Here is a 24453-nt window from a genome sequence, read left to right as displayed (position 1 = left end):
GCTGCATTGGTAACAGTCTATCCCGGGTAACGACGCTACCCGGGCTTTACGGGGTCAACAATGAGGTAGCTTGACTTGATTCTAGAACGCTGAATAGAAACCTTCATAGTGTTAGCAAAAACGTTTGAGAGTATTATATAGTCGGTGTGTTAAAAGAGTCACACGTGTCCAACTCTTTAGTGTGAAGTCTCCTTTCTTGGTTATTGGAGAGACCACAGCACGCTGGAAAAGTTCCCGTTGTAAAAGAAATGTTGAGCAAATGATGTCCTTAAATATTCCAAATCTGCTTAGAAAACTTTGCAGGTCGTCCGGCCATGCCTGGAGCTTCCCCAGAAGCCATCTGTGAAAAGAGAATCTCCTCCAGGGTGATGTCAGAGACCTGCGGTCATGGTCCTTTTTTTGGGGGTCCAGATCGTTTCAGTTTCTCTTGTCCTAATTGAGTTTTCCTGTCTGCTCCCTATGTCTTTGTCTCTACCTTTTCTCGTCAGCCTTGCTATGTCAACCAATCAGCTCTCTCCTCAGTCAGTTTGTATTTAGTTCCTTGGCTTTTCTTTCAGTTGTTCTCATACATTTGAACTATGTCACGTGTCCTGTTATTTGTGACATCTGTGGCGGTGAGTCCCTCTTTATTTTATCACTTTGTACCTTGGTTTTTGGACTTTTCCCCAAAAATTTAGCATTGCATTCCGGGACCTGTATGGTTATGGTTATGGTAGCATTTAATGTCAGTCCTCAAAATATGTGAAAGTTAGCTCAGCTCCCCACCGCCACCCATCCTGTTGTAGGCCACCATCGTAGTTATTTTGAAAATGTGCGTCTGTTTTGTTTTGCACATCTGTTATGAAACAGTGCGGCTAATAAACATAATCACCCCCACGCACGTTTCTCCAATGATTTGATCATCGATGCAGGCCAAAGTTCCAGAGGGAAAGGAACCACTTTGACGCGACGGCCGAAGCGCTATCATGTCAAAGTCAAAAGGTAAGCAGAGCTGCAGTGTTACTCGTAGTTTCTGATAATGTTCGGCCGCGTAATCACCCTAAGGGTGAGGGCGTATTTCTCTTTGGCCATGTCATGCGCTACATGCTTTTTAAAGGGGAGTGACAGAAACAACAAAAAGGAGGGAGAGTGAAAAGGTAATGAAATAAGAAGGCAAAAGACAAGACACTGGCTGTAAAGAAGATGAGGAAAGAAAATGTTTCTATACCTAGTACAATGATACATTAGAATCGAGTGTTGTATGGGGGCAGCCGTGCTACACCCTGCGAGGGAAGAACAGGACAAGATAGGACAGAACAGGACAAGACAAGGACAGGAGGAGAAGCATGTACGACAGAGGCAGTAGACTACTCAAGTGTGGTGGGAGTGTAAATATATGTGTGTATGTGTATATATATATATATATATATATATATATATATATATATATATATATATATATATATATATATATATATATATATATATATATTTATATTTATATATTGCTGCTTGTTGTGAAGTTTTATTGCCACCATAGCTAATGCTCGTAACTTAAGACAAAAATTCCTTTGTTCCAAAAATTCGTAAGCCAATTTAACAGAATTCGTAAATCAATTTAACAGAATACATTTAGAAAGTGAGTCCTGCAAAACAAATTACACTTTCCTTTTCCTACGAAGGATTAGTCATCCATTTATTAATGTCAGCTGTGCTATTAATACATTTTGAAAAAATATTGCTCATAATTTCACAGACAATTCTTGCCCCATTGGAACATATACGTTGTGTGCATGGTAAATGAACAGTATGTAAGGGTTAAGACACCTGGGAACTGTTGTTTTTCAAATTTGAGGGGGGATCGTCGATACATCTCCATTACAAAAAAAAAAGAAGACACGCCCACCCTGCATCCGTCAGCACTTTTCATCCCTCAGAGCACCCCACCTTCCCTTCCTCCCTCGACCATCCACCCCCCTCACCGCCACACGTTTACACAAACAATGCACTGCGCTCTTGTGGCTGCACGCACACGCAAGAGTCGACACAAAAGAGCATCTCGGAGACCAGAGGAGGCTGCTTGTATCTGTGCACGCGAACACCCTGCAAGACTGTTAACGTGCGTCATGGGGAGATGGTGGTGGGGGGGGCTGGGGGGGGGGGGGGGTGGTATTTTTTGACCACCATGGCTGACTAGTGACAAAAGGAGAGGATTTTTTTGGGGAGGGGAGAGGGAATCATGCCGGTCCGGAGGGGTCACATGGCGCCACAGAACACATTTCTTGGAGTCATAATTCGTAAATTCGAAGGACAAAGTAAGTACAGTGCATGATATGTGTGTCCTGTGCCGTGTTGCATGCTGCACCCCTGAAATTATTTTCACAAAAACATAAAACACAAGTGTCATTACTCAAGGATTTGATTTAATTTTCGTCCAAAATAGGTTTTCTTGTCCTTTTAAACAAACAAAACCTCCTGTCAGTGGTACAGGTGCCAGAATTACATCTTTTTAATTTATTGGAATTCTACCAACTTGAAATCTCATTTGTTATTAATGAGCAGTATTTTTTATTTTTATTTTTATTTTTTTTATGGAGAGTTTCTTTTGAGATTTGGAGCTGTACAAATGGAATTTAATTGAATCATTTGGAAACTCAAATAAATGTCCTCGTGTCCCTTGATCGAACAGTAAACTCACCCCAGACCTCTCAATCAATCTTAACTTATGTCTCACTTTTCATACATGCAATGCAAGCCAAATTGCTGAGTGCAAAGACTTAAACCCCATGGAGACTCTGTGGGGTAATGCCAAGCTCTGAGGCACTCGACCCAGTCATGAAGATGAGCTGCGAGCTGTAAGATATAAATCATCACAATGATAACACAATCTCTTTTTGCAATGGCAACATTGATTTCCATCCATCCATTTTCTTGACCGCTTATCCTCACACGGGTCATGGCGTCGCTGGAGCCTATCCCAGCTATCTTCGGGCGGGAGGCGGGGTACACCCTGAACCTGGTCGCCAGCCAATCGCAGGGCACATAGAAACAAACAACCATTCTCACTCATATTCACACCTACGGGCAATTTAGAGTATTCAATTAACCTACCGTGCATGTTTTTGGGATGTGGGAGGAAACCGGAGTGCCTGCAGAAAACCCAACCCGGCACGGGGAGAACATGCAAACTCCACACAGGCGGGGCCGGGGTTTGAACCCCAGTCCTCCGAACTGTGTGACGGATGTGCTAACCAGTCGGCTACCGTGCCGCCCAACATTGACTTGCAATGCCAAAACTTCAATGGTGTCATTTTTCTGGCTCCACAACTATGAGGACGACGCACTGTTGTTTTCGCGACCTGTCTAATGAACAATGTATTTGAACTTTCTGTTGACAGATAAGAAATTCATTATCGCCAATGCTTGTGTGCAAAATTGCGCCATCATCTACTGCAACGACGGATTCTGCGAAATGACCGGTTTCTCCAGGCCGGACGTCATGCAGAAGTCGTGCACGTGCGACTTCCTGCACGGCCGCTTCACCAGCCGCTACGCCATCACCCAAGTGGCCCAGGCCCTCCTGGGCTCGGAGGAGCGCAAGGTGGAGATCATGTACCAACGGAAGGATGGTGAGTGACCTTGACTGACTTTGTGAAATACAATGTGGTGCTTACTGTTATCTGTCTCGATGTTTGTTTAATCATGTTTCGAAGAAGTGCCAAGTTAGCGTGGCACAAATCAAGCAAGTCAAGTCGTGTCCCCGTTCAATTTCAAAGCAAATCGAGTTTACGCATGACTTGGGTAAGCAATTTAAAAGTCAAGTCATACAATCTTGCCCAGTCGCAACATTTATTTGCACATGAGCCACTTTGCACTCAGTATCTATACTTGCGTGAATTAGCTATATCAACACATTCAAAATCACTTTGTTTTTTTGAAAGGTCCCAAACCAGTCTCTGTGTTGCCTATTAATAATGCATTCGACTTAGCGCTTTTCAAGGGACTCATTCCACAGGCACACCCTAGTGGTGGTAAGCTACTTGTGTAGCCACAGCTGCCCTGCAGGGGGCAGTCTGACAGAAACCTGGCTGCCATTCTGTGCCTACGGCCCCTCCGAACACCACTAAACATCCAACCACATTAATTCATAAGCAATGTGGGTTACGTGTATTGCCCAGGGACACGACGACAAGATGCGTTCGTGCGGGGATACGAACCGCCAACCCTCTGGTTTCAGGGCGTACCCTGACACTCTGTGTAACAACAATTACTTTATTGTCTTCTCAGTTGATCCCATAACCGACATGAAACTTCGTTCATTTTTGACCAGCAATATTGGTTAGCTAAACTGTGAAGTTAACATAGCTTACATCTCTTTGGGGGTTTTCACAGTTGAGAGTGTGAGGCTTTGAAGATAGATAATTTTTCTTGGGCCAAAGTGATGCAATGCTTCGTAATCCACAGCTAGCGGGTCAGGAAAAGCTCAGAGTTCACTGTTGCGTTAATCCACGATTCACATAGATCCAGGGAAACTCATACTTTGTTGACTTTGTACATCAGGCAAAGAGGCACAATGAGTGCCGTAGTTTACGTTTATGTCAAGTTGATTCTCAAGAATACCGAATAAGAAGAATAAGAATAAGTAATAATAATAATAAGAAGAATACAGCTTTTAGTGATTTAAAAAGAACCTTAGCATCCTTTCTCGTGTTAGTTCTTTTACTGTTTTTTTCCAGTTTATAGTGGACCACATATTTGCAGTCATCATGTGAGAGTCTGAGCGTTCAACTCGATTGTTGAAGTGTGATTTCTGAGAGTCGTCCATCTCTGTCAGTTTTTGGCTCACAGCTGAAAGTTGTGTTTGACTGTCATAAACGGCTGCTGGCATTATAATGCTGTGGAAGAGCTGCAGCTTTGTTGTGGATGGAAGTACTTTTTGATAACCAAATATGATTCATGGGCTGCAATACTTGTGCTGCCTTCAATTTCAATCAATATCAGTGAGGCCTCCTCTGGAAATGATCCCACCCAAATAGGTGGACTTCTTCTGCTGGTTGAGCTTGAGCATTGACTTTCTGCTGGCTTTTCCTGCCAATTTGTATCACTTTGGTCTTCTCTTTGCTGATTCGGAGTCCTATTTTGCTGCAGATTTGTGTAGTTGGGTCGTCATCGTCTGTATGTCTGTGATATTATTTCTGATAGATAGAGAACACCTATATGCAGCATCGTCGCATATAGGACGTGAGCTTCGCTGGGTAGTTTTTGCTTCATACGCAGTATTATATTTCCAGCATTATTGAAATTAACGACTTTAACCTTCAGAGATTGGAGTAATGGAATCGATTTTTCAGCAATAATTTGTTGGCATGGCTCCAGATGACACATGATTTTAAAGTTGGATGTATGAAGCAAATCCCCCACACGATGTCATTATGTGACAGTTACCACTGGTGCCGTAGGCCACTTTGCACCCCCACAGAGGCTGCTGGCTTCCCCCCTCAGGTCTTGTCGTTCGCCCCTTATTGAGGAGCTCACTGCGTCGCAGGCCACATCCATCCCGTCGAGTTCCGAACTTTTTTTTCCCCCTCATAGTCTATCAGTATTTCAAGGGACAAGACCACGTCTTATGGTTGTAAGTAAGCATTGTTGGTCGTCTCCCCACTGGAACGCTCCGTAGCTTTTGTTTATCTAAGGAATGTCAAGCATGTGCTACATATAAGTCCTGTATCAGGAAGGATAAGCTCTTTGCTGTATTATGGCTTCACACATGCGGTTGCAATGCGACATGAACAAAGCACACAGATACAATGTGACTTGTCTTGAAAGTAATAACTGCAGTAACATGAAATGATGGCAGCAAATGCAGGTCAATGACATTAAATTGATAACCTCAACTCTTTCTCGACTGTCTAACTTTGGGGTGAACATGATTGATTTCTTGCCGAAAGGAATGGAGCGTTGCGATACGGTGCTGTTTTCAGGGTGACAATTCTTAAATAAATTGCTTTTCCACATCAATCACTTGAAGATGTGTCCAGCTGTAATTGCTTTGTTTAAATTGTATGTCACATGACCTTTTGTCTCGCCAAGGTTTAATGCAAGCGAACAATAATGTGCTTAAGTATTTCGTTTAGTGAAACAGTAAATTGCAAAATTACTGGATAATAATAATTATATTGTAGCATTTAACATTTTAATTTCAGTTCAACTTCCGCATGCATACTTCCACAAAATGAGGTTAGTAAATACATTTATGGCAGCTGTGGCATAAACCTCACATTCGGTGGTAGTTTAATACATTTGCCAAACACTGTGGTGTGCCTCAGGGTTCAATTTTAGACCCTGTATTATTCAAGTTGTACTCTACATCTCTATGTCTCGATTGATCTATGGTCCAGTCCTGGTGCAGACGGCTCCCTGAGATGGTGTTTCTTCACCTGGATGCTGTGTACTCAGCCTCAAGTTATTAGGTCATTACAGTATTATTTTTAACCTGTAAGTATCTTTGTGTTTGTGTCTTTGTGGACGTGTGGCAGGCGGGTTTGATTTATCTCTAACTAATGGAAAGTGCTTTGTGTTGCATGTTTTGTATGAAAAGCACTTACAAATAAAGTTTGATTCATTGATTTATGGTTTTTTGGAGCACACCATGTTAAATTAACTGTGCAGGGTGGCAAACGTACTGTATATGAACCCCTTGGCTATTGAGTTCTCCACTAGCTCATCGGAGTCCCGAGTCAGCGAACCTAGAGTCCAACCAATATGCTGAGATTGGAGGTGTTGGTTAAAGGTGCCCTTCCCTTTAAAAAACACACACCAGTATGAGTATGTTATTCTCAACAAGCATTGCCCGATGTGAACCACGTGTCACACAAACGAGCTCTCCGAAGACCTACAATTAAGAAATCTTAACTTACATAAAGCTCGGAAACAGTTACAAAAGTACTGCTATAAGATGTTGTGTTCATCAGTCTACGGCAGGACAGACTGTCTATAAATGAAGAAAGTTCAGAACTGTTGCTACTAGGGCTGCAACCAATGGTTATTTTAATAATCGATTAATCCGTCAATGATTGTTTTCAATTATTCGATGAATTGTATAAAAAAAAAACTTTTAAATTTCCATCCCTTTATTTCAAAACAGGACATTATTTCAAATTGAAACTGCTGAAAATGCACAAACATACATTGATTGTGAGTCGAGTCAGAAAATACAGCTAGGTATGTTGAGCATTGTTTTCCAAAGTAAAATCTAATTTTTGCAAATTGCAACGCAAAGATTAGATAAATAGTTGTCAATTAATTTTATAATCAATTAATTGTTGATTAATCGATTAATCGTGCATCTGTAGTTACTACTCTCCCGAGGCATGGTTGTCCCGTAAAGATGACTACAAAACCACAGTGAAGAATTCTCAGTGAGGTGAAGAATATTCCTAATAATCGTACACTGGAGTGTTGGATAAAGAATTACAGAACTCTGTGGCACATGTTTACATCTCTGTTGACAAATTTAAAAGTATTTGATTTCCTCGATAATTTACTGCACAAAATATATTACAGCTGCCAAACTGCACGGGGATGTGACATTTCAAGTCTTCTACTTTGCAATATAAAATTATCCAGGCGGAATGGTGGAGTCGCACGCCTGTTCAAAGTTGAGAGCTCCCGGGTTGAAATCTCAGCTCATCATTTTGCACATCTCTGAAGTATTTCTAAAGGACTCACTGTGTACTTTGTACTTACAGTATGTGTATATGTAAAATATATGTTGTGGTGGTGTCTTCATTGCAATCGTACCAGAGTGACATCAACTACTGGGGACAGATTTCTTGTTTTTGAAAATACTTGGCCACGACAGATGATTCAGATTCTTTGGGAAGTGGGAAGAAACCAGAATACCTGGAGAAAACCCACGCAGAGACGTTTCAATGTAGATTCGAACCCGGACCACTTGAATATGAGGAGAAACAAACAATAGACACCATTGTTTTTGTAACTGGGCAAACTTACAAAATCAACTGGATGAAATGATTTTCCGCACCAAAGTGTGATGAGCTTGCTTCCTCTTCATATCAGCAGACCTGATGTGACTAGTAATATAAAAGTGATGTACCATTCGGGGAATCGTACTACTGAGCCCAGCAGAATCAATGCTCAGCAACGCATAATTCAAGCCCTCGCTTTCTAAAGTCAAGTGAGAAGCACTTGATTCATTATCTGGCTGCACAAAATGATTTCGTATTTATAGCACAAATTCTAGAATTGAAGTGGAAAAAGAATAAAATTGGCCACTTCTGCATCCTAATGAATTTGTGGACAGCATGTTAAGCTCCTCCCGAAGAGCTTCTGCGAGGCAGGCTGAGCTATAAATAACTTCCTGTCGACAGTGGAATTGCAGCCTGATTTGACTGTGAGGATCTTCAAGAAAGGTTCATTTTACAACTGAATATGCACTGGAGACCTTCCTCATTATTAATGAGTCATATGCTACAATATATGAAAATACTGGCATAACATTACCAGACAGACACCAGTCTCCCACTGAAGGAGGCTTAAAAAAAAAAAAAAAAAAAAAAACATCCAGAGGAAAGTATTGCTAAAAAGAGCACGGGTTCTCCCCGGGAACCCGCATTTGGCTACCACACACTTTTGGAGAAGTCACAGCAAGCCAAACCACTCAACTTTTAAAACATAAATATCTGTATACAGTACACATAATTACATGCTCAAAGTGTCTTCTAGAAGCAGATATTAAGGGACTGAATACGTCAACTTAAATAAGGCTACATAATGAGATATTTCACATCCTGTATATCTCTGAATTCATTTATGTTGCCATAAATATTTTAGATCATTTTTTTGACATAGATGTAAGTATATAGCACTCACTAGCATTTCTTTGTCATTATTACGGCAGGTCATCATCTGGAAAGGTCCTATCTCAATGGTGGAGATGTCACCGAGACTGGCGAGAGTGATCAGTCGCGGCGACTCTGGGACCAAAATGTTCCTTGCGCTCTCAAAATATTATATCCAAATATCCAAAATATTGGGCCGATATGATCGTTCTGATATTTTGAGAGGGGGAAGTGGCCATGAGTAGAGCTGTCCACGTACATTTTGGTGACGAGTTTTGCGATTTTAAGCTACGTTAAGGTGCTCTATAGTGAGCAGAGGAGTTGCCAAAAAGGTCTGCAATGAAATCGAACATCTTCGATTTGACTGCGACTCCATGGTGACCCGCTGAGTCTCCAGGAGACGTCTCACTTTTGTTGCCTGGTTTAGACGAATAACTATGTTGAGGGGAGAGTACATTTTCACTGTACAGTACAAGCTGTACACTGACTACATTGTAGCAAAGTATCATTTCTTCAGTCTCGTCCCATGGAGAAAAATTGTAATAGATACTCAATATGGCTGCATATATCATCTCTAAGCAATTTGGTTAAAACTGATTTGTGGATGTGGGTTTTGAATGGAGCCTCATCCTTGCAATTATCTGACAATTATCACTAACAATGATCGGATCTCTTTTGGGTCAGGTTCCAAGTTCCTCTGTGCAACACATATCATCCCAGTGAAGAATGAAGAAGGTGTGGTCATGATGTTCATCCTCAACTTTGATTGCATTCTGGACGTGGGCAGCAGTGCCTCAGTGGAAAAGCTAAAGCCCGCCTCCCCTTCCAAAGCTGACCAACGTAAGTGAAAACCCGATAAAATCCTTCAAGGTGCTCAGGCTAAACTAAGTAAGGTGATAAAACTGCTGATATTTTAGTAGCAACATCATCAAATGACATGTTAACCTAGTTGCCTAGCTTCGATATCGCCTGAGCAAATCTCAAAATCTCATTCCTTGAAATTGTAACACCAGGGAGATTTTCTGCCTGTATCTTATTTGGGGATGAATTGCCTTTAAAAATATTTTAGTTGTTATGTTTGGGAACAGGCACAATCAAACAACTACTACTACTGCCAAACTACAAGCATAGGCTTTTACTGTCATCTACTCCTCCTTCAGGGAAAAGGAGAGCCTTCCATTTCCATTTGCCAGTTCTGCCGTTTCTGGGCATCAGCAAGCAGTCCTTGCCTCAGGAAGACCCTGATGGTTTGATGGTTGACTCTCCTTGCCACAGCGACGACTCGGTGGCAATGTGCAACGACCGACTCCCAAACATCCGTGACAGCTGGAGTCCCCCAAACCCGAATGACACCCGCACCCTTATCGCCCCAAGTTTTTGTTCCACACCTGTGTCTGCCCCTTTGGACCACTCGTCGCCCAAAGGTGTTTGGGGCAGATTATACCCAGATGAGGCTGTTGTCAAGAGCCAGGGTGATACAATTTTTGCTGCTCCATCTATCCCAGGCCTCACTCCAAATGCATCCAGGGAGAGTGTATGTAGTATTCGTAGAGCCTCTTCCCTCTATGACGTGGATGGTTTTAGATCCTACTCCAAGATGGCCTTCAGGGATCGGCATGCCAGCGAAGGTAAGATGCTCCTGTTTTACTGTGCCCATGCGACAAATGAAGTGATAGAATCAAGTCATTTCCGTGTTTGTATGAACATACTCCCATCTGACATTATTGAAACAGTGAATCCAATTCACCACATGCCTCCAACAGATTCAGTTTTGTCCGTTTTTCTTGGCTTTACTCTGGACTTATCTTCTCCAAGCCTTTCTTGGCCTCCTCACTTTGCTTTTGTCTTGTGTCTTACCATCCAGTGCTGTCCTTGTTATGTTGTCTTTTGCTTTTTGTAAGCTGTGTCCAGTCCACCCCCACTTTCTCATCCTCACATCCTGGCTTGTGGGCTTCTGGTCTGTTCTCGTCCGTAGACTGTTGTTATCCTGTCAGGCCATGTCATATTCAGAATGTGTCTTAGGATTCTGTTGATCAAGGGCAAGTTTGTTGGTGGAGGTGTTAGTCCCTTTCCTAGTCTTGGATCCATACAGGAGGACTGTCTTGACCTTGGTATTAAGGGGGGTGTGGGTGTTCCCCTATCCTCCACTTCAGAGTCTAAAGAAACAAGAAGAGTCCAGTTCACGCTATTTCCAGATACTTGCAACTGCATCTGATATGCAACTTGGGAGATCGCATCATCATTATCATCGGCGTCAATGGTTGCCCTTCGATTGGCCTGCGACCAGTCCAGGGTGTACCCCGCGTCTCGCCCGATGTTTGCTGGGATAGGCTCCAGCTCACTCGTGTCCCAAGTCACCGGTCCAGGGTATAGTCTGCCTTTTGTCCGACGTCCGCTGGGATAGGCCCCAGCTCCCTGCAGTTACAGAAAATTGATGGGTGGATGTTTTGTAGCACACACTCTCCACTTCTCTCATCTCACGCCTGTCTGAATCAGAGCGACGCTCTCTTCTGAGACCGTGAAATGTGTCTGGTGCTGCTGTGAGGCTGTTTGAATGAAACTAATGGTGATTAAATCCAAAGTGGGAACCCAAAATGATGTTGAGAGAGGGGAGAAACAGCCAGTCGATAAGTTGCTTTGTTGGGCTCATGTAGTCACTAAATGAACATAAGGAAATTAAGACCTGCTTAAAATAATTTACGTTGCCAGTGAATTCAAGACATTTGAAGAGCTTAAATTTGGATTTTCGAATTTAAGAAGGATCAGAAATAAGCTCATCAGAGGGAGAGCACAGACTGGAAACTAGAGAGGCCAGATTGAGATGTTTGGACGTGCTGAGGGAGGGACACTGGATACATCGTTAGAAGGATGCTGAAAATGCAGCAAGAAGATAGTAGGCAAAGAGGAAGACCAAATAAGAGATTTATGGATGTGGTTCAGGGAAACTTGCAGATAGCTGAAGTTAAGAGCAGAAGATCTGGAAGAGGATGATTCACTGTGGGAAAGTAGAAGTGTAGCTCTCATTGCTACCCTTCTGTTGTTTTTGGAATTTGAAATCTGATACAGTTATATTTCGACCACAAAGTAATGAATATTGCTCATCTGGGTTCATGTCAGATCCAGTTTGCCGACAAAAGCTCTTTTTTTCCTCACTTCTCATCTTCTGCTGGTCCCCTCACACCTTCCCTGCTATTATTGCTGCCATCGCAGACAATGGCCCCAATATCAAAGGTAACAAAGGGAAGCTTCCTGCATTTCCAATGTATCCCATTTCTAAGACATCTGTTGGTCAGCGCACAATTCAAGCATGCCGGCTGCACGGGTTGTGCCGAAGTCTTGGATCGATCGTGTGTTGGAATAAATAAATGAGATTTTGTCCGTTTGTGGTCGCTTGTCAATAAGATTGGTTGAATGTGGGAAGAAATGTGACTGGGCATGCTGGCCCCAATGAGAGACTTTGGCGAGAGGCGGGGTACACCCTGGACTGCTTGCCAGCCAATCACAGGGCACATATAAACAAACAAGCATTCACACTCACATTCACACCTACGAGCAAGTTAGTCTTCAATTAGTTTTTGGGATGTGGGAGGAAAGCGGAGTACCCGGAGAAAAACCACGCAGGAACAAGGAGAACATGCGAACTCCAAACAAGCGAGGCAGGATTTGAACCCGGGTCCTCAGAACTGTGACACAGACGTGCTAACCAGTTGTCCACCGTGCCGCCGCTACTTTGAATTACTAGTTGAAATTTTAGATGAGTTTCTGTGATAACCAGACATGAATCAGTTGGGTTTTCATTTTGTTTTCATGTTTTTGACCATTTGTACTTTTCAGAAAATGGCTGAAAGTGCATGTGCAACTGTTGCTCTCCTTTTTTTTAATTCATTTCCAGCGGGGGTGTAGCTGAAGCTTGCTTGTAATGAATATGTTGGCAAACAACACGAAGCAAAAACCAAATGGACCAAGCAAGGGCTCGTAACTTGAAAAACCCGTTGATTGGGGCACTTGTATGTCAAGGTAGCACCGTTTTACTTTTCATAGTGTATTACTGTGCCTGTTTTAAATAATAGCCAACACAAGGGGGGCGCATGTAGAGTAGCTGAGTCAAAGGTCAGTGCTCCCCAACCTGGGGGCTCCCATAAGAGTGTGTCGGAAGTGATGTTGTATCGTCTGCCCTGTGATGCGTTTCAACTCACTCCATGCTTCGCTTCGCGTGTCATTGCAATCAATCCCCTTTGCTTTCGTTTCCTCAGGGCCTCTCATCCAGATCAAATCAAGTCTGCTCTGCTCCACCTCTGACTCCAACCTCAACAAGTACAGCACAATCAACAAGATTCCCCTCATCACACTTAACTTCTCGGAGGCCAACATGGAGAAGAAGTGCCCCTCCACGCCGTCTTCGGACAAAACTGTGATCGCACCCAAGGTCAAAGACCGCACGCACAATGTCACGGATAAAGTCACACAGGTGAGGTCATGTGAATACATAACAGGTATACAGTAAAAAGGGCTGAGCACTGCCGCGAATTGTGGAAAAAAAGTATGTGACGCCCCTCTCCATCAAGCATGCGAATGCTATTTTTTTGCATTCTTATTTTAATCACATAGTCGGACGGTGGGCCGTGCAGTGAGTGTGACTTGTTGATGTTCAGGTTGCTTTTATGAGGAAAATAAATTGTAAGTCTGCGTTTGTAACGTACAGTATAGTGGAATTAAAGCATGACGAAGCCTTCACTTTTTCAGTCAAGTAGTGTACAGTGGACACTGCAGGCGTGGGCGAAGTACATTGTTACAGTATTACAGCAGCACGCCCGCCCCTTGACGCTTGCGATTGAAGGTTGTAAAACTTCCATTGCAAGCAGCACCCACCAACCCCACCCCGCGGTCGAAGATTGTGTTTTTAGTTTGCAAAAGTTTGATCAGCTTTGATTGTGGGGGGCGAATCCCCAATCTGTTAAACCTTAGTGACGGCCCTGGCTAAAGTGGAGTTGCTCAGTGCTCAGATGACAAAAAAAAAATGGAGTGCAGTGGTTCTAACCAAAATGATGAGAAAGCAGCCCATATGAAAATGCCTTCTCTGGCCAATAAAAAAGGATTGTCCGAACTTGGGTTCACAATGACCCGTCACCCTCTCCAGGTCCTTTCACTGGGCGCCGATGTGCTGCCGGAGTACAAACTCCAGAGCCAGCGCATGGACAAGTGCACCATCCTTCACTACAGCCCCTTCAAAGCCATGTGGGACTGGCTCATCCTGCTGCTGGTCATTTACACGGCCATTTTCACGCCCTACTCGGCCGCCTTCCTCCTCAACGACATCGAGGAGCTGGAAAGACGGCAGTGCGGCTACTCCTGCTCGCCGCTCAACGTGGTGGACCTGATGGTGGACATCATGTTCATCGTGGACATCCTCATCAATTTCCGGACCACGTACGTCAACAACAACGAGGAGGTGGTCAGCCACGCAGGCAAGATCGCCGTCCACTACTTTAAAGGCTGGTTCCTCATAGACATGGTGGCCGCCATCCCCTTTGACCTGCTCATCTTTGGATCGGGATCTGACGAGGTGAGACGCTAATAATCCTGTGCAGTGTAAACCTTCTGAGTAGTCACTCGCGTTCGGCCGCCCAGAAGTGCCCTTGTGCCTTTTATTTACAGAGATTATGAAAAGATGTCATGTGTTATTATTATTATTAGGGGAGTTGTGTTGCAGTTTCCAGTAGCACTAAAACTGCACTCATACTGACTGTTGTTATGGAAAACATATCTTAAATAAATCTCTGGATTTGTGTGGAGTCACAGTTTTAATATTTTGACTGCCACCATTCAACGCGATAGAAAAAATTTACAGTATACGTGTAGCTATAAAAATCCGATCCAGCTTGAAAACTGTTATATAGAGTGTATTAAATCAAATGTGATCATTTGCCTTTCAACCGCTGTGACCATGTTCTTGCTGGATATCTTTTAATTTCTCGGGGTCTCAGCCAGGGGGACTGGCCGCAGTGTAGAATAAGATAAAAAAAATAAAATAAAAAAAAACATTTGACGACATTTGAGCGATGCCATGCCGAGAGACACACTACGTCCTTGTCGTATAGGTAACTGACCGATGGAGGAGGTGAAAAGGGGTGGTTATTTTTAGCCCCCTGAAAGTGGAAATACATTTTTTTTGCAGATTTAGTGCCTTAAACTGTGAGTTGCTTAGTGCTGAAATAGTGTCTGTTTTGAAACCTGCTGTAATCTTGGCCTAATCTTGCAGGGTTGCCTAGAAACCATTTCCCACAAAGAATCCTTTTTTTTCTTTTTCTTTTTCTTTTATTACTGATTTAATTGGCAATCGCATGGAAATCTTTGATCTTTTTTCTTTTATGATCCGGTCCGGTTTATTTATTCAGTATGATGTAGCAGCACTTGCTCCTTATTATTATTATTTGTAAAAAAAAAAAAAAAAAAAATGGAAATGTTTAAGTGACATCTTAACATTCTTAACTCTCACACAACTGTAAAAAAGACGTGTAACCAGTTTAAATGATCTGCAAAGGCCACCGTAGTTCTTTGCCGAGGCCACGATTTTGGGTCTGACTGAAATAAAGTAAGCCCCCTCACATTTGCGCTTCACTCTTCCCAAATTCGCCTTTTTGAGGATTTTCCGTGGAACCAAACCTCAGCGATTCGCTGAAAAACTCACCTATTTGCATATTTTCTGTAACGCCCTTTACTGTATAGACAATGGCGCTTTTCGCAGGGAGTCGGGAGCGAGCCCTGGCAATAATACCAAAACACATTTCAAAGACATTACCATCAAAGAGAAATGGCTTACACATGATTTTGAAAAAGTTCCCTGAAAGTGCGAGCCCGCATGTACATGAGGCGAAGATAACATCCAGAACTTCCACTAACAGCCCAGGCTAAACTTAGCTGCTCCCCGACATACAAAGATGTAAGTCTCTCTCTGTCGAGGTGTGTCACTTCAACATACTTCCTAGACACCAATGACTGCTTTCTTATTATATTGGCTTTGGCACCATCTTGTGGCATCTTTCGAGCATTACAGAACGAACACAGATTTTTCAGCAAATGGGCGAGGCCACGTCCTATCGCAAACGGTGAATTTGCGAACGCGAACCGCAAATAAGCGGGGCTTCGCTCTGCTCTGCATAATTCCAAGTGTCCTTTCGTCGCATTGCAGACCACCACCCTAATTGGTCTGCTGAAGACCGCCCGCCTCCTGCGTCTGGTACGCGTCGCGCGCAAGCTGGACCGCTACTCCGAGTACGGCGCCGCCGTGCTGATGCTGCTAATGTGTATCTTTGCCCTAATCGCTCATTGGCTGGCCTGCATCTGGTATGCCATCGGCAATGTGGAGAAGCCATACTTGGAGCACAAGATCGGCTGGCTGGACAACCTGGGCTTGTCCATAGGTGACTGCGTCTTGTTAGTTTTATTTAATCAAACCTGTGACACTTTATAATACTCCGATTGCTCTCTCCTAGGGAAAAAATATAACTACAGCGACCCGAGCTCCGGGCCGTCCATCAAAGACAAGTATGTGACTGCGCTGTACTTCACCTTCAGCAGTCTGACCAGCGTGGGCTTTGGCAACGTCTCCCCCAACACCAACTCGGAGAAGATCTTTTCCATTTGTGTCATGCTCATCGGATGTGAGCGACTCAATCGGAATCGTCACATTTGCGCATACGGTAGCCCTTGTGGAATTGGCCAACAGGAGGCCCGGCTGAAACACAGCAATGCCTCGTTTATCGCAGGTTTTAGGTTCCAGACCAACAGATGAAGTCCGCCACATATTTTTTAAAAATGATTTATACATATTTTAAAGCTGTATGACCCTCCCCAGCCTCTTACTAATCTTCCTCACTCTCCTATGAACCTCTACCATACATTTTGTTCCTTGTAATATGTTTTCATGTTTTGTTTTGTTTTTTTACTTTTAAAGTTTTAGGCTAGGAAGCATTTATTTTACCACGGAAAATTTTTAAAAAATACACCGTAGCCTCAAAATGCTGCATTATGGCGAATTATGCTCAATATGAATATGATTTTTAAAAAAGCCGCAATGCACTGAATCTCGCAATAGGTCTAAAACCCTCTCCGGACGTTTTGTGTTCGCCAGCGCTGATGTACGCCAGCATCTTCGGGAACGTGTCGGCCATCATCCAGAGGTTGTATTCCAGCACGGCTCGTTATCACCTCCAGATGCTTCGTGTCAAAGAATTCATCCGCTTTCACCAGATCCCGAACCCGCTTAGGCAGCGGCTGGAGGAATATTTTCAGCATGCCTGGACGTACACCAACGGCATCGACATGAATATGGTATGAGAGGAACGCATTCTGCTCGTTTCAGTATGGCATGCAACGCAAAGTGAGACACCTTAAAGATGTATCAAAATGCAGTACAATTACAGTAACTTTATCGCAGATTTTGAAGATGGCTGAGGTCATGCATCAGTTCATACATCATTCTGCTTCGAAACAATTTACAGGAACATATTATGGGAAAATGACTAATTCCTTGTTTCCAAAAACACGGGTCTTTACTTTGAATATTATGTGATTAGCGTAATGTCTCCTTTAAGTTTGTTTCTCACTGCATCTATGCTTCTTCCAGTATCTCATGTGCATCCCACTAGTGTTGACAGTACTTACAACTACTTGTCTTTTTCATGTCTGCCTCACGTGAAATGGAACGATCGGACCACTCTGGTGAGAGCAGGAGGTACATATACGTACCATTTGTTAACGCTGCTACTGTTCGTATTATGATGGTCCAGTGCATAGCCCATAGCAGTGGTTCCTAAACTTTCTCTGCTGCCCCCCCCCCCCCCCCCCTTTGGTTCATAAGAAATCCCACACACACACACACAAAAATAAATAAAATAAATAAAAACACACTCCATTGCAGTTTATTTCACACATTGCAATTTCTCTCGCCCCCCCCAAGGGAGCGCGCCCCCCTCTTTGGGAACCACTGCCCTATAGTTTTACTGTTAAAACAGCATATTAGCATCACTCTGGTTTTAAAATGCTTTGTTTTAAGATTAGCAAATTATTTGAGTCATTGACTTCGTTGAAAAAAAGATATTGCTATCACTTTGTAGGTTTTGAAAATGCTTAAATAGCTGTGACTGATATTAGGTCATGTAGACATATTATGTTAGCATTATGCGATGGGCTATGAATTGCCCAAGTACCTGTACTTGTGTCTGATCGTCACGGAATGCTTCAGCCTATATAAAAATAAAATGTAAACAGGTCTGTATGGAGAAATAAATAAGCTGATGCAGGACAGTATTGTAATAAAAAAAAACAATCCCCACAAACTAAGGAAGGTTTAAGAAATGTATACACACACGAAAAACGGTCCTTTCTGAACAAATTATGATAAACTAAAACTCCAGCACTGTCAATCGCCTTAACTTAACGTAAGAACCAAATCGTGGACTAGCTTTAACCACAAATATGTCTGCTTTTAGGTGCTGAAGGGTTTCCCAGAGTGCCTACAGGCAGATATCTGCCTTCACCTCAACAAGAACCTCCTGCAGGGCTGCAAGGCCTTTCACGGCGCCACGAAAGGTTGCCTCCGAGCCCTGGCCACGAGGTTCAAGACCACGCACGCCCCCCCTGGAGACACGCTGGTCCATAGCGGAGACGTGCTCAGCATGCTATATTTCGTCACACGCGGCTCCATCGAGATCCTCAGAGAAGATGTTGTCGTAGCCATCTTGGGTGGGTCTGAAACTGTCACACCTCCACATTATTTAGCGCCGGTTCACGTCGGCAACGTCCAACAGAATTAAATTCACTGCTGCCGTATCCCAAAAATATATTGAAAGTGTTCTGGACAAAAAATTAATATATCCTTAACTTCCAATTGTGTTGTAAAATTGTTCGAGGCAATCACTGCAATCAAACAGGATTAAAAACTCCGGATGGGGAACCCTTGAAAAAGTGGTCATGAGTGCCTTTTTCCCAGGCATGGCTTTGACATTTTTATTTATTTATTTTTTTTTTTTTTTGATGATACAATTGTAAACTTTCCCTGCCATCACGATGAGAGGGAGAGGAAATCCTCTGAGTGTGCGTTGCATCAGGTGGCGTGGGCACATGCTCGCTAGAGAGAGCGATAGCTAAAAACAACTCAAAAGGTTCAATTCCTTCCGACTGCCTACCGCTTGGTGAGACATGCGTCTGGTCTCAAATGAAATCCCATTTCTGCCGCATAGCCATTCGATTGGACCTGTTATTATTCCGCTCCAAGGAGGTCAAAGTGCTGAATATCTCCCTTTGACTTCAATGTTGAATTTTTGTTTTACCCTTTCTAATGAGTGATCAGAAGTGAAGACGTTTTTACATCGCTCATCGCCATTCAGTATTTAACCGATATGGGAAAAAAAGCATCTCTGTGTGCCCATGCTCTAAAATGTTAGGTCGAATTTTGTTCGGATCCAAACAGAGCGCCGCTACCCAGCCTGGCCATTGCAAATGGCAGGTCCCTTGGAAAAAAAATTATAAATACTAATTAGTGGCTCAACCCGGTCTTCTGCAGGCAAGAACGATACTTTTGGCGAAATGATCCACCTGTCCGCCAAGCCGGGGAAATCTTGCGCTGATGTGCGGGTTCTGAGCTACTGCGACCTGCACACCATCCAGCGGGAGGAGCTCTTGGAGGTTCTGGATATGTACCCAGAGTTTGCTGAGCATTTCATCACGAACCTGGAGTTGACCTTCGACCTTTGTGATGAAAATGCCAAGGTATGTATCCATTTTTCCCAAAAAAAAGGTGATAGGCTCCACAGAAAAAGAAAAAAAACTGTGAATTTGTGAATAACGAAGCACAAAAATTCGGCATTTTTTTTAGTAAATGCAGTTTAAGAATGACGTAAGTAGTATGATATTCTAAGGTTTGTTCTGATTCAAATCCAAAAAATCTGATTCGATCCCAATTCGAGTCAACACCGATTCATGCACAGCCCTCGTAATAATAATAATCATAATAATAATGCATGAAAAGCAAGATGCAACAGGCAGGTCACGTTTATGTTCCATGCTGTAGTTACAACAGCAGTTCATCCCAAACCAAGAGAGGCCAACATTCAAACAATTCTAAATGCACAAATTGAATTTTATAATTCCTTACTAGCGTGTTTTATAACAATGCATTTGATTTGTATCCCATTTGAACCACCCAGACAACCAACCCACAAGACACCGCTTCCAACATTGACGCTATAACCAGTCGAAGGAGAGTGTCATGCACCAGGAAGGCTTCCGCTGGTATGTTAGAACTGCCTTTTATTAACACATTCACTGCCATTGGCGGCTTTAGAAGTCAAATATCCATGTTAACTGGGAAGGCTGGCAGTGAATGAGTTAATCACCATATCATTTTGGTCAGAGGGTAAAATCAAAATGTCAAAGTGACGCAAATGATTGACACAGTCATGCCTCTTGTCAATACACTAGCTCATAGGCTAAAGGAGATGGGTTTTTTTTTTCTCTCAAAATATTATTTTAATAAACTTCTACACTCAGGTCATGGAGACAGTTTTAACATATTTGACAAACATTTTTTTTTATTTTTTTTACTGCAAACTTCAGCTTTAAAGTGCAGCGCGTTTGACTCCACAATTGTTCTCCTTTCTTGTCGGACGCACAACAACTTGAAAACGATTCCGTTGGTGTCGTCTGCTTCTGAGCGGAACTTTTGGGACTCGCGATCTTCCGAGTTGCGCACAGGAAAACGTTTCTCCCAGTCTACTGCGTGTCTCCATTTGAAATATTGAATAAATGTACTACTACTACTACTACTACTTTTGGTTGCAACAACCTTTGAACTTAGAAGCGGATTTTTGTTTTGTTTTGTTTTTTTGCTCATTTTCTGACACTGCAAACCTGAAACAATTTCAAATTTCTGACTAAACTTTTGTAAACTAGCGCCTCTCTGTTTGCTTCCATCACGCGAAGAAAGATGGTAAGTGCAAAGAAAAATTCTCAATTTTTGGATAAAAAAAAAAATTGGCCTGACCAAAACTCGATGAATTGATTATTAATCAATCAGCCCAAGCGCTTGCATTGGATCTCTTTAGATTCGAGTTTCCTGATTCCCGATACCTGCGCTTTGTTCCAGTTTCTCTACAAAAGGAGCCCGCAGCAACATTGTGTCACACCAAGCGGAGGCAAATCTGCGCGTCCTCCCCTGCAGCCAATCAGCAGGGAGATTCTGCCATGGACGAAGACGAGGACAAGGAAGAGGAGGTCGAGGAGAAGACAAGCAGCAGGGAGGGGAAAGAGGAACAGAAGCCCTGCTGTGCCGGCGAACTGGGCTACCCGCCGGTGACGGACGACCGCTCTGGCATTCTCGGGATCGGCACGTCCGGAGATGGCGCGCAGGTCCGTGGAAAAGGTGAGGATGGAGGCTTTCCTTCCCATGACGAGGAACACAAGGAATCGAGTTATGTCCCATAATAGCCGTGAGAATACACAAAACTTTGTTCTGTCTGTCAATTAGACAGCTCTGGGAAAAATACAGACCACTGCTGATGATCTATTTATTGAGGAAAATGAATATGTTTTCATTCTGTAAACTACTTACAAATACAGGGTTACTATGCCGACAAATTTCAGATTTCAAAATTCCACAATTCTCCAGACCCTAATTTCCAGACTTCTCGGTGAAAAACTCAAATCATTTGTGACATTTGAGATTTGCTTCTTATTATTCCAATTATCATCCTTATTGTTATCGATTCCAGAAGATTCTAGCAACGTAGCTCGTGCAAAATACAGAGCAAAGCCACAGGATGACTTATGTGCTTTTTCCCCAAAATATGATTCACAAATGCCGCCTCCCCCAAGTTGGACATGTCAAACCAGTTCACAAGTCTGCATTTAGCTTAGCGGACTACTTTGTAACCCTAACCCTGTTTTTAAAACCCTATCCCTGTTTTTGAAGCCTAACGCCATTTTTAAACCCTACTTTGAAACACTAACCGTGTTTTGAAACCCTAATTTGAAACAGTAACACTGTCCTGAAACCCTAACCTTATTATTATTATTATAGTATCAATCCAAAGTTGTCATAGCGCATTTATAATCATAATAGCAATCAATGCAGTGCGTATGTACATGTGTGGATATGCATAGTTCTGTGACTGCTCCAGTATATGAATGAGCTCTATAATGCCAAAATGTTAAACGTTTTCCAGGTTTTTTAAAAAAAACCTTACTTTCTTGGATTGCTTGGTTGCGGGTCTGGTTTTGTGCTGAGAGATTTTTGTGCGTGCAGGCTGCCGAGTCGAGGTGAAGGAGTCGTCCCTGTGTCCGGCCACGCCTACTGGGGAGGAGGACGTCGATACAGACCTCAGCTATGTTGAAGTAGAGCAGCGGCTGGACAGACTGCAACAGCACCTCGACAGGTGCGGAAGGGAAACTAAGGTCTAAAAGCGCCCGGTGGGATACGACGTGGTCATGCGACCTTACGGTGTTCGGCTTACAGGCTGGAGTCCCAGATGACGGCCGACGTACAAGCCATCCTCCGGCTCCTCCAGAGGCAAACCACCGCCTTCCCGCCCGCTTACAGCACCGTCCGCTCCGGCGTGCCCGAGGCTGACCATCAGGGAGCAGCCGGAGTCCTCGGCCATCCAGGCGACTCCCAGACTCAGTCCTACTCCGCCTCTGCCTCTGGTAGACTAAAAAACGGTCCTCACATAGTTTGGGACTCGATTGGAAAAAAAAAAAAAAAAAAAAAAAAAGAAAATCTTAACCCTGATTAACCCAAAATAAAGTTCTGATGTTCTAGTAGGCTTTTCTTGACATTTTTCTAGTCACAGCTTACAGAACAAGCCATGGTCTGCAAGACCTTCCACAGCATCAGAAGGATTTCCTAACAGTCTGGAGAACGTTACAAAAGAATTTCCAGGGCATTAAATGCATCGTGGAACACAATGAAGACAGTCATCACCAAGTTGAGAAAATATTACGAACAACTTGACATCCCTCCAAAGTTGATGAAAAGACGGGGAAAAAAAACATTGGTTCACACCCTCGTGGTGGGAAGCTACACGTGTAGCCACAGATGCCCTGGGGCAGTCCAACGGAAGCGTCAGTGTTTGCGCAAAACCTTCAGGCAAAAGATATCAGGGAAAGCCTACTAGAACATCTGAAATTAGCAGGTGGTTAATCAGAGGCACTTTAAATGTTAGCAGCTGTGTGCCGACTACCATTTAAAATGTTTCAATGTTCATTCTGAAGCCAGCCACGCCCCCCACGTATGAGAGGGTGTGCACACTTGTGCATCAAAATCGCATTTACTTTTTTTCATTGAGTTCCACAGGTTATAGATCATATTTAAACAAATGGAACAAGTTTTGAAATCATTTATCTTGGTCAATTTTTTACAACACAAAAACTTTTGAACAGGGGTGTGTAGACTTTTTTTTATATATATATATATATATATATATATATCCACTTCCACAACTGGATGGAATTTCATTTAAAATTCATCCAACTCCTATTCAAATTCATTCCATACTTGTGTTCTGACTTTTTTTTTTTTTTTTTAAGACTCCTGGCCCAGAAGAGGTCCGACTGAGCGCCACCTCCCCGTTCCTGCGCCGCACAGAGACTCTTCCAGGTACGAACGCAGTTGGATGCAAGCAGGGACTCGAAGCGTGTCCTCTGTCGAACGACGCCACTGCCAGAATCCCCTGAGGCCGTCTTCAGACTGCGCGCGCTCGCTGCAGCTCAGTACCAACGGGACTCCGCAGACCCATTTGTGACCCGTGGCTTCCTTACACGTTGCCATCCCCAACGTTCCCAAGACAACTAAGGACCTTCTCCTAAGTTTTGACTCAGGGTGAAAGAAGTTGAATATGCAAAGGAACAACAACAAAGATAAACTTCCATTCCTTTACAGAATATCCCTTGCTAGTTGCAATTTGGATTTCTTAAATCCATTTATATATACACTGTGTACAGAACATATAAGATCATAATCTACTATAAATGTATTTTAAATACAACACTGTCAGTGACATGAGATGTGCATGTTTTTTTTACAGAGTATTTTTGGTTTGTGACGCATGTTCCTTAATATATCAATTTAGTAAGTAGAAATGCACAAATATTTCGGGTAATTTTGAGGTTTTTAAGATATTTATTTTCCTGTGTATGTGAACATATATTGTATGTCACCTCATTTTTGAGCAACGAAACAACCGAAAATAAAAAGCGTACAGTGATAACTTATTTGTGTTTATGGAGTACAAAAGTAAAGAAAAAAAACATGACAGGTCTGTATGAACACTGGAAAAAAATCCAGTGCATATAAAGTTGATTAATATCCATTACCTCTTGGAAATTGTGATAAACATCGCAATAATTTATTTTAATAATATCATATCTCCACCTTCCATTTGTTTATTGCTGAGCGTGCACATGTAGTTTTGAGCTCTCTAGTGGCCAGATGGTGGCTCGATTAAGAGGACTACCTGAATCGATATTGAACTGGGGAGAGGAATATTGTGATGCATCGATTAATCAATATTTTTACCCATCCCTAACTAGAGCCACGAACATTTCTATGGCTTTCTGT

At 42.9% G+C, this 24453-nt stretch overlaps 1 protein-coding gene across 2 annotated transcripts; it reads left to right on the top strand.

Moving 5' to 3' along the window:
- The first annotated feature begins 2160 nt into the window (after window positions 1–2160).
- LOC133483580 (potassium voltage-gated channel subfamily H member 7-like) lies at window positions 2161–24103 on the top strand. 2 transcript variants are annotated; one of them, XM_061785112.1, is made up of 16 exons: window positions 2161–2294; window positions 3378–3608; window positions 9525–9680; window positions 10001–10468; window positions 13094–13308; window positions 13978–14403; window positions 16030–16261; window positions 16334–16501; window positions 16972–17171; window positions 18341–18584; window positions 19405–19610; window positions 20048–20132; window positions 20986–21261; window positions 22144–22273; window positions 22354–22541; window positions 23424–24103. In XM_061785112.1, the coding sequence occupies exons 1-16, from the start codon at window positions 2219–2221 to the stop codon at window positions 23636–23638; spliced, it is 3516 nt and encodes a 1171-aa protein (XP_061641096.1). In that variant the 5' UTR covers window positions 2161–2218; the 3' UTR covers window positions 23639–24103. The 2 variants fall into 2 exon arrangements, with proteins under 2 accessions (XP_061641096.1, XP_061641011.1); XM_061785027.1 differs by having other exon boundaries at window positions 18332–18584.
- Window positions 24104–24453: the final 350 nt, after the last annotated feature.

This window comes from Phyllopteryx taeniolatus, chromosome 1 (genome assembly GCF_024500385.1).
Source record: "Phyllopteryx taeniolatus isolate TA_2022b chromosome 1, UOR_Ptae_1.2, whole genome shotgun sequence".
NCBI lineage: Eukaryota > Metazoa > Chordata > Actinopteri > Syngnathiformes > Syngnathidae > Phyllopteryx > Phyllopteryx taeniolatus.
Note: the sequence above shows the minus strand (reverse complement) of the source record. Positions and strands in the feature narration are given on the sequence as shown.